Genomic DNA, 11,135 nt, shown 5'->3' with positions numbered 1-11,135 from the left:
GAGACAATATCGCCACGGTGAAAATTAACTATTGTACTGTGATATCGCGACAAAGTGTGACTTGCGTATGTCTTCATGAGCATATTATTGAACCGAAATGTCTGAGTCACTTGCAAAAAAAGGTGAAAAAACAGGTAGCCAGATACAGCTTAACACTAGCGGCCCACTTATAAGGGTATAGTTCCTGTCTAATATATTAAGAATAATGATCTTTTCAAACAGAAAAATCACATTTGCTCACGGTCCCACAAGTTCGTTGGTGATTGGGAACACTTAGAGATACGCAACAAAAAAATTGTCAATTTCAGATGGATTTTTTCAAGTAGTTCATCCTACCACAAAAAGCGGAAATGAAATGTAGGAACGTAATATTGTCGGTAACTCAAGTGGGCAACCCAATTCATCTTACCCTTAAACCCACCCTAATTCAACCCTACCTCTACATACTCAACCCTACCCTAACTCATGTAATAAATATGAATGCTAACTCTGCAGTATTTACGTTTGAAAAAATATATATATTCAAATATACATCGAAAACATTATTGCTAAGAATTTGGGATATACAGAAATGTTATTCCACAGAAACTTCAATTGAATTGAATACTTACAAAAATTATCATCATCCTGACCATATCTTCCTTCACATTCATCATCATCTATAAGTTTATAAAAAAAATGGGAATTAGGTGAATTGTGTTTTAAATAAAATCGTATCATTATCAGTTCATTTATTGTAATCAAATTATAAAAAGCCTAAAAATGTCAGTCCTCTCTTCACCAAACCTGGATAGCTGGAATGTGGGCGGCATAAGCCAGATGACTAGAAACCACAACTGGAGCTGAGTAGGCAGTTACCAAAGGTTTGCTGACAACATCGCTTCTATAACTGTGACTTACTGCAGCGGGCAGAGCTTCTGGGGCAACGAATTTTTCAACAATAGGGGAAGCAACTACTGCTGGGGCAGTATAGGCAGAAACAACTGGTTTGCTGATGACGTCACTTCTGTAACTGTGGCTGACAGCTGATGGAACTGCTACTGGAGCAACGACTTTTTCAACAACTGGTGAAGCAACAACTGCTGGGGCAGCATAGGCGGCAATCACTGGTTTGCTGATGACGTCTTTCCTGTAACTGTGACTTACTGCAGAGGACACTGCTACTGGAGCTACAACTTTTTCAACAATGGGGGCAGCAACCACTGCTGGGGCAGCATAGGTGGCAACTACTGGTTTGCTGATGACGTCACTTCTGTAACTGTGGCTCACTGCTCCAGGCACTACTTCCACAATTGGGTAGGAATGAGCAAAACCGGAATTTAATAATCCACTTGGTTTAGCTACGGCTAAGGCTACGAGAGCGGACAACACCACCAATTTGAACATTTTAGTAAAAAAGGTCTGTGTTGCGAGTGTACAAACTGACTGACAGAAACTGATGCTCCCTCAAAATTTTTCCATGTTTATATATAGTACGAAAATAAGGTGGAGCCTAATAAAAAAATCGCACATGACGTTAATGCGGAGGAATTAATTCGACAATACTTTCGTTCTTATTTTAATCCGTTGAATACCTTGAAAAAGGTCGATATATGTTGTACAAAGGTTGTTTCAGAATGAGACAATTCCTCTTGTAGGTGTGTGTGGTCTACTTTGAAATTCAGAGTGCAATCGAAGTCACTGATTAATATCCGTATTTATAAATTAAGTGAATATTCTGAACCTTTCAAAACGTATTTATTCCTATGTGAAAATACTCAATGATCATGATTGAATTTCCATGAAAAAAAAATAGCAATCATATTAATATATACTGTAATTAAATGTACCAATATATCCTAGATATGCATCAGAGTGAAAAAGTATCTTGAAAGTGAAATGTGCACCAAAGTCATAAAAATCAGTCCAGCTGTTCTTGAGTTCTTTTATTATTTCAATTGATGAAATATCATTTTTCTTGATACTTATCTTATTCCCAACTAAGACAAATCCAAAAATACAAAAGTCATAAAAATTGGTCTAGCTGTTCTTGAGTTCTTTCATTGATATCATTTTTTCATGTCAACCAACCTTTTGAACCTTCCCTAGACTTCCACCAATTATTCAAAACTAAAATTAGCCAAATGGGACCAGCCGTTTTCAAGTTTAAGCGAGACTAACAGCAATTAATTATTATTATTATCCTATTACTTATGAGACTAAATGGCTACACCAAAGACTCTTCCACACGGAGAGCTTCACGTCTCTCGCTCCAATGTGGGAACGTTTATCACTCCTACCTCCGCCCATTCACACGGGGAACCTTTTTAGTTATTGGCTACTTGAGGTCAGTCGTTGAATGGATCTTACGTGAGCTGTTGCCATATACCTTCTCTACCTTCGACACAACCTCGACGACAGAAACGTCATCGATCAAGAATAGGATGGATAAAGTTGCGAAATCTACATTGAGCACCTTGCAGACTTCCACCTAACTTTTTACGACTTCATTTTGGTCCTTTTAAATGTCGAGACTTTCATCCTAAAGAACGGGTCGATCGCAGACAGACTAATTAAGCTCCCACTCATCCTTTTGCATTGTGAGGAGGAGACGTGACTCCCCGGTTCGAGGTGCAGGAGACGTGAGAGCTTTCGCCTCCCGAAACGTGGCGGCTCCCGCTCTTCGTCTGAAAGCTCATTTGGACTCGTTGCATTTCAGCGCCAAAAGCCTTCCTCTCTCTCTTGGAAGGAAGAGACGTGAAGCTTCCCGTGTGAAAGGGCGCTAACAATCTCATCGAGAGCAATCGAATAAATAAATTATAGGGGAAGGTGGTTGGAAAAAAATCTCAATTTTATGATTCTAAATAACCGTGTTCGCACAGATGAAGGAAAGGTGGGCATTTTGCATTATAAAACCCATGATACCACTTATTGATATAAAAAATTCAGACGATTTGGAATTTTGAACTTTTTTTGAAATGACAAAATGGTTAAGGCTTTTCCGGCCGAGGTTTTCAGTATCAGTATTTTTATTCGGGTTCGAAGGCCGTCGATTTTTGGAATTTTTTCAAGCTTCTTCAGAAGTTCATACATCTTGAGTTTATCTCCGATAACTGAGTAACACGACTACGTAAAGCGTACTCGTATTTATGTTGATTCAGGTAGAACACCAAACTACCTGAATCAACATAAATACGATTTAAGCAGTCGTTATACAAAGTCATCGGAAATAAACTCAAGATGTACAAACCTCTGAAGAAGCTAGCCACTCGAACCTGCGAAACGTCAGAAAGAAATTAAAAAAATCGACGGCTTTCAAATCCGAATAAAAATAGGGACACTGTTTTTGAAATGTATCCCTTTTGAAATCCATGTATATGACTTCATTGAAACTCTGAAGTTAAGATACATTTCATCAAAAACAAGATTTTTTCAGTTCTTTCCAGAATGGCCCTTCTTGACGAAATCAAATGAATATGTGGAAATGATTGAAGTTCTAAAAAAATTCGCAAAACGCCGAAAGTAAAAACAGTAAACAGTAGAATTGTAGGTGTTTTCAAATAAATTACAGTTTCATCTAAAATGAAACTTCATGTCTTATACTCGACTGAAAATTAGTTATCCATTATGTAGTGAAAGTAAAAGTGATATCAAAGATTCTTTAATAAATAGCAAAATTATTCAATTTCAAAATGTTTCAGTCCTCTCTTCACCAAGCGTGAACAGCTGGAACGTGAGCAGCGTATGCCAGATGGCTAGAAACCACAGCTGGAGCTGAATAGGCAGCTACCAAGGGTTTGCTGATAACATCACTTCTGAAGTTGTGACTAACTGCAGCGGGTACTGCTACTGGAGCAACGATTTTTTCAACAATGGGGGCAGCGTATGCAGCAACCACTGGTTTGCTGATGACGTCACTTCTGTAGCTGTGGCTAACTGCGGCTGGAACGGCTAATACTTTTTGTACAACAGGAGCAGCAACGACTGCTGGGGCAGCGTAGGCGGCAACAACTGGTTTGCTGATCACATCACTTCTGTAGCTGTGGCTCACGGCACCAGGTACTACTTCCACTAATGGAGAGGAGTAAGCCAAGGCGGAGTGTGCCAAGCCACTGGGTTTAGCTACAGCTACGGCTACGAGAGCAGACAACACCACCAATTTGAACATTTTAGTAAAAAAGGTCTGTGTTGCGAGTCCAAAAACTGACTGATAGAAACTGATAGTCGTTCAAACAATTCTCGTGCTTTTATAGTCAAGAATTCAAGGTGGAACTTGTTACAAAAAATCAAACTATTACGTTGGCGATGAGGAACTGATTTCGACAATACTTTCGAAGAGATTTCAATCAACCTTGAGAGAAGTCAGTATGTGTAACACAAAGGTTGTTTCAAAATGAGACTAATACTATTTCGGGGGTTTGCTGTAACTTGGAATTCTAAATGCATTGAAGGCGTTGAATAATAAATTGATCAGTGAATTATGGAAGTAGTACAATCAAAATATCCGAAGAAAATTCAAACTGGTGCATCAACATGAATTCTTGCACATTATTACATTAGTCGAATAGATTCTTGTTCATTGTTAACTTTATATCCAGGTCGAGAATTGGATTGAAAAATTGTTATTATTAAAAATATACATAGTAGATAAAAAATAATATTGTCTAATGCCGAGGTTCAAGAATGAAGTGGAAAGTTAAAATTCGGTAGAAAAATGAATGGTAACTTATTTTCTAAAATATTTCATTCGATCTATTCACTAGGTACATAGTATAAAACAAAGTCGCTTCCCGCTGTCCGTACCTATGTGTGCTTAGATCTTTTAAACTACGCAACGAATTTTGATGCGGGGTTTTTAATAGATTGAGTGATTCAATAGGAAGGTTTATATGTATGTATATAACACGCATAATATAGTAGAGAAACACTGATCATTCTAGAGGTTTCTAATGTGATGTCGTGAATAAACACATTTTTTGCGCTTACATTGCAAACGCAGACTGAACCGTACGAGATGGATAAAAAAATGTACTACAATATTGTATACCTACCTTTAAAAGGCCTACAAAATATTCCGCGATGGTATATATCTGTCTTTTAGGGATAACCCACAATAACTATTTTTCATGATTTACTTTTTACGAGAAATAATGTCTTATTTACGAAGCGATTTTAGGCAATAGAGCAATAATCCTTATCTAATCAAGTATGTTAAATACATTGTACATTCAATATGGATCATTATGGTCCTTTATAGCATGTAATTTAAATGAATATTTTCGAAGATATCAGTGATTTGAAATGCAGGGACAAGGCGGTTGCGACGGTACTGACGGGGGGCCGGAGGCGCGTGCCTACAATAGCACGTCGAAGGCTGCGCTTCTCCCTATGGCACTTTATGATTAGCAGCGATCGCACGCGTTTATATGTATATTTAGTATCAGCATTGCACCCGTGCTGAGCCGGGGCGGGGACTAGTTTAAGATATTAAATAAGATTTTTCAACAAAGTAAGCATACTTCCTGAACTTTTCTTTTCATAATCTGACAATTAGATACATCCAAATCAATAGAGAATTCGTGACACTATATAAGGACCAATTAAAAAGTCACCCTGAAATATTATGGTGTATATGTGGTGTATCTATAGTGTTCAACATATTAATTTATACTATTCACTCATCACAAAAAAAATAGAAATACTTTTTCGAAATGAAGCATTATTAAAAAAAAACATTTTTGAAGAGAATGTTTCGCTTAGAAGTTTAAAAAAGAGGAAAATACACTTCAAATTGAAATCAAATCCACGAAATCAGTACACTTCACAATTTCACGATATAAATATCGTATAATGTTTTCCCTAGAATTACTCATGTCAAGATCAAGTTACATATTGTATTCCTGTTTATTTACATAGGTGATTCTCGCAACAAGCTATCATATAGAATGTCTCATGGAATAAACGTATGAGTTTGATCCAATTTAAAGTTTTTCTTTTTTTCATAGCATTGGCGATACATTCTGTGACCTCTTTTTGTGACCAACCCTTTCAGACCACCAGCCTTAAATCTTTTGCTAACCCTCCAACCAGTTGAAATTTCTAATCAGATTCTGGATATTCGGCAGTTTTTTTTTCTAGTTTCAGTCGATCGTATTTTTTTCTGAATGAGGCCAATGTTCAAGATTGTTGTTATTGAACTGATTAAAACGCACCACTCTGTCGATGTTGATCTTTCAAAGACAAATCTATGGTATATGATGAAATTGGCCGATACTTGACGATAATCCATAACTAATGTATTCAAAAAACAATTTATTATGAGATTTTCACTAAGCAGTTTTACAAAAACGCAACACGTTTTTCACCATACAATGTCTTTACAGCAAAAACACGCCCGAAGAAGCCATTGTATGGCGAAACACGTGTTGCGTTTTAGTAAAACCGTTATAGTGAAAATTTCACAATAAAGGGTTTCTTGAATGCGTTACAAATCTATGGGATGGATTTTAAATTCTTGTGATAACTCATAGTTGCAACCTTCTAGTCTCTGATATTATGCACTTCAGATTAGAAAAATGTATCTATGTTGAAAAGTACTGTACGTCACTCAGTTTCTTACCAAAAACCACTGGAATAATGAATCAATTCTCTTCTTCCATTTACATGCTTTTTATATATTTTGGCCGAAACTTGATGAAAATCCGTAACTTATTCTAGTTGCTTATTCAACACTTCATTATGAGATTTTCACTGGAGTGTTCACAAAACCGCATTGTTTCGCTATACAATATCTTCCTCAAGCGTTTTCATGCATCATCTCTAATATTCATCAGGGAAAACATCCGAGGCTTTTCTTCAACCATCCCTAGTGAAAGAGTAATAAATTGATGGATGTAGCCGTTACTACGTGGCAGGAGATCATGAAGAAAAGAGAAATGAAAATTTTATTTTATACCACTTGCATTTGTAATTAACGTTACTGCAGTTTCGTATCTGTTTAAATCTGTTTTTCCGTTAACCAGCTGTCGCACCCCTACGAACGACAACCCTCAGAAGTCGAAACTTGTGCGAGCTAAGGATTAACGAGGTCTTACCTTTTAACGTGTGATTCCTAACACATATACGTATACAAGGACATTTCCAAACGAATACAATAAACTGTACCTATTCGTTTGGAAATTGTAAAAAAAAACATAGGAAGTTTTAATTCTCATTTTTCAAAATAAATAATGTCATGTAGTAATAAAGTAGACTCCAATTTACGTTTTTTTATACTGTTTAGCTTAACTACATTCAATGACTCATTTCGACCTATATCTATTGACACAATTTAGACAATTATCCTTATAAAAATACATTTTTTACCAATGGAATTGACTTCTGATTATGATTTTTCATATCTATTTTGCTTAAATAAAATAGCTAATTTTCATTTTATTGGACCAGATATCTATTGAAACCTAATAATAATCTTTTGGTCTTTTTATTTGTAAACTATATGTTTCTACCACTTACTTAAGAATCTGAAATAATTAGAATATCAGGTATATCCAATTTGGTGGAAATAACTTAATAATTATAATTTTTAATAAAGTGGAATACATCAATTTCATTGTCCTTTTTTTCCTACAGATAAATTTTGTTAACAATGAAATGAAAGATATTTATGACCACACTATCCGTGTATGAAAATCCACGCCTTCAATGAAGGTCAGATCCTGAAATGGGTTGAAAAAAATAACCGAATAAATCTTGGTGGTCTTGATCTTTGTCAAGGCTAAGCGCGGTTTTTTATAGACCACGCCCAAAATTAATGGTTCATTTCCAGTAGCACTATTTCTTTGGGCGTTTAATGACTGATTGTTTGGGTCAGTCCGAACAATAAGGAAAAAGTTCAGAAGGTTGTATTTTTGTTGCATTTTTTTAGTGGTATTTGTATTTTATTATTGAATGCAGTTTCCATATTTGTCAGTAAAAGTCGACTAGGTGAATAATTATAATATTATAATCTATACATATCTCGACAAAAAATGTAGGTGAAAACTTGTAGATAACCAGTAGGTATTGATCTATGAGCTTTTGCTTCATTTTATTCAGCATGAAATCGTTAAAAATCCACATTTTCTTTGTCGTCTTTATTTTCGAGATTTCTTATGTCGTGCACTTCAGCAAAAAAGGAAATCGGGAGGAAAAGATGAAAATTAAGAAAAAAACGATACTTCGAAAAAAAAGTCAATATTGAAATATCGCATGTTTAAAAGTCTATTTTCTCATCATTTCCGGTTTACAATTACAAATGTCTAATTTAAAATAATCTCCCAAATGGATATATAAGATATAAGTATATGGGTAAAAACATATTGGAAAACAAAACATTTTTTTCATCTTCAATTTCCAAATTGTTCATTATGGCGTTTACATATTTCCAATCTGACGTTTCATTTCAAAAGACAATCATTAATTTCAACGTGATCGTTGTCAATCGTTGTCAACGTGATCGTTGTCAATAAAACTAAAGTAGGATTGATTTTTTTTTGAAACACAGCTAATGATATTCTTGAAGGTAAATATTATATTATTCGGATTTTCACAGTATTAGGGTTTTTCAGAAAACCATTTTGGACTATTTCCTTTCTTACTGTAGAAAGTTTGCTCTATCAAATTTAATTTTGCGTTTTGTTTCGAAATGATGTGTCTTTGCAAAGTAATTTTTATTTAATCGAATATAAGTTTTGTGTGGAGTTTTTCTAATCGATAGTACTCTGGAAATTGTTCAAACACAAATAGTGTGTGAATATTGATTTATTGTGTCCTTTGTTCTTTTTTTTATTATTTTATCCTCTAAATAATTTTTTTGTATACACCGATTGTCAAGAAATTTATATTGGTCCTATAAACAAAAAGCTATACTTTTTTATATAAATAGAATTAAAATGATTTGAATAGAATGAAAAAAATAATAAAGTTGGCACCATTGCATAATGAGTTTCATGACGACTTACGCAGTTTACCCGATCTGTTGCAGTATGAAGAATATTATCTACGTCAGAGTATTTTGAATAAAAACCTGAGTTATTTCAGTTTTTTAATGGGAGTAAAAATTTACAAAGCCTAAACATGTCAATCCTCTCTTCACCAAGCGTGAACAGCTGGAACGTGAGCAGCGTATGCCAGATGGCTAGAAACCACAGCTGGAGCTGAGTAGGCAGCTACCAAAGGTTTGCTGATAACATCACTTCTGAAGCTGTGACTCACTGCAGCCGGTACTGCTACTGGAGCAACGATTTTTTCAACAATGGGGGCAGCGTATGCAGCAACCACTGGTTTGCTGATGACGTCACTTCTGTAGCTGTGGCTAACTGCGGCTGGAACGGCTAATACTTTTTGTACAACAGGAGCAGCAACGACTGCTGGGGCAGCGTAGGCGGCAACAACTGGTTTGCTGATCACATCACTTCTGTAGCTGTGGCTCACGGCACCAGGTACTACTTCCACTAATGGAGAGGAGTAAGCCAAGGCGGAGTGTGCCAAGCCACTGGGTTTAGCTACGGCTACGGCTACGAGAGCAGACAACACCACCAATTTGAACATTTTTGCAAAAAAGGTCTGTGTTGCGAGTCTAGGGACTGACTGACAGAAACTGATACTCATTCAAATTTCATGTACGCTTTTATATATTTAAAATTGGGCCGGAACTGGTTGTGAAAAACTTAACCATGACGTTTACAAGGAAAAAATCTAATTTCGACAGTACTTTCATTCTCGTTTCGATTCGGGAATCAGACCTTGAGGAAAGCCAATTAATCTCGCACATGTGAACGCCTTCAAGAAGGTCCGCCGATCGAAACAATGTTCATAATGGTGACTGGTTTACATTTCTTATTCATTCATTTCATTTAGTCAACCGCTATTTACATTCTTCAAACGTATCACCTGAGATACACGCAACTGTTGTGAACCAAGAATTGTTGTGGAGTAATATTGATAAAAAAACGTTGATAAACCATTTTTGTCGAATTTCAATCATTTCACAAGGTTTTTGTAGACAACGCATAATTTTATAAGTATATCTCTTAAATGAAACAAAAATGGTGTAATATGATGTCCTTATAAATTGTTATTAAGTATATCAAAACTTGATGGTTCAATTATTAAATGTTTGTAAAAAAGATAAAAGGTAAAGTCAAAATTTCATTCTTTTTTCTGGATTTGTTTTAATGATTTTTTAGAAAATTTAATAAAAGCGTTTAATCGAACTGAAAATGTGTATCAGGATTTTTTTACTAAATATTTGAATGTTTTTTTTCATATCATTACTATCTGTAAAAAATATTTCACAAACGTTTGAATCAAAATATAGGTATTACTGGAGTTTTAATCCCAATCTCGATAAGTGTTTCAATCCCCAAGTGATCATCTTCAAGAGGAAGATGAAACTAGTTTAATCTTCCTGAATAGTTAATTTTCCTCTTGAAGATGATTATAGAAATTATTTGGTAAAAGTGGTGGGCAAATATATCTTGAAGGTATTTTATATCTCCAAAGACGGTTTGATTCGTAATTCATTCCCAAATTATTCAAAAATCATTCAAAACTCAAGTTGTATAATATAAAGATGATTCAATTTGAATATTTAAAATGTATTATTTGAATATTCAAGAAATATTGTTTTGAATGTTCGGTTGCTACTTGCAACAAATTCAAAAAACCACAAATCATCTAATTCGGAAAATGATAAGCTACAAAATGAAATTCTGTTCCACCCCTAATCTCTATTTCTCACCAACTGAAGTATGGACAGGGCAGGACAAATTTTGATAATATCCTTCGTTCCAAACTGAAAATAAGTTAAATTTCTTCACAAAAAAAGAGTTCAGCAAATGTACCTGTATTTTTGTGAGTACACAAAATTTGGAGAAGAGACTGTAGGAGAGTTTCCAGTTCTTAGTTCTACAGTGCGAAAAAAATTCAAAACTGTAGGACCCTTGAAGGGCATCCAAGGGGGCTTGGAGGCAGAGAACGTCGTGAATTTGGGGAAGATGAAGTAGGCCGAAAAACTCATTTCAACTATATATGCATATCGATGAGATTGAACAGATTTCGGCTGCCCCATGTCAAAATACAATAACTGACATTCACTGATTCCGGAAATATAT

At 35.2% G+C, this 11,135-nt stretch overlaps 2 protein-coding genes across 2 annotated transcripts; both read right to left on the bottom strand.

Moving 5' to 3' along the window:
* Positions 1–716: 716 nt before the first annotated feature.
* Positions 717–9,636, bottom strand: LOC111511362 (uncharacterized). Its single transcript, XM_023167372.2, has 2 exons — positions 9,114–9,636; positions 717–1,445 (listed from the first exon to the last, which is right to left on the bottom strand). Exons 1-2 carry the CDS (start codon positions 9,628–9,630, stop codon positions 778–780), a joined length of 1,185 nt encoding a protein of 394 aa, XP_023023140.2. The 5' UTR covers positions 9,631–9,636; the 3' UTR covers positions 717–777.
* LOC111511361 (uncharacterized) lies at positions 3,625–4,207 on the bottom strand. The gene has a single exon (XM_023167371.2). The coding sequence runs from the start codon at positions 4,145–4,147 to the stop codon at positions 3,689–3,691; it is 459 nt and encodes a 152-aa protein (XP_023023139.1). The 5' UTR covers positions 4,148–4,207; the 3' UTR covers positions 3,625–3,688.
* Positions 9,637–11,135: the final 1,499 nt, after the last annotated feature.

Source organism: Leptinotarsa decemlineata, unplaced genomic scaffold (assembly GCF_025532065.1).
Source record: "Leptinotarsa decemlineata unplaced genomic scaffold, Ldec_3_MD MMD2_tig00000010_RagTag_RagTag, whole genome shotgun sequence".
In the NCBI taxonomy this organism is placed as follows: Eukaryota; Metazoa; Arthropoda; class Insecta; order Coleoptera; family Chrysomelidae; genus Leptinotarsa; species Leptinotarsa decemlineata.
This window is presented reverse-complemented; position numbering and strand designations above follow the sequence as displayed.

What these genes read in the sequence shown, in the direction of transcription:
- LOC111511361 (XM_023167371.2), bottom strand. Translation starts at nt 4,147, where the DNA reads ATGTTCAAATTGGTGGTGTTGTCTGCTCTCGTAGCCGTAGCTGTAGCT.
- LOC111511362 (XM_023167372.2), bottom strand. Translation starts at nt 9,630, where the DNA reads ATGAGTATCAGTTTCTGTCAGTCAGTCCCTAGACTCGCAACACAGACC. An exon ending in TCCAGCTGTTCACGCTTGGT is followed by an intron (nt 1,446 to 9,113) that starts GAAGAGAGGATT and finishes AAAAATTTTGAG; the next exon opens with GGAGCATCAGTTTCTGTCAG.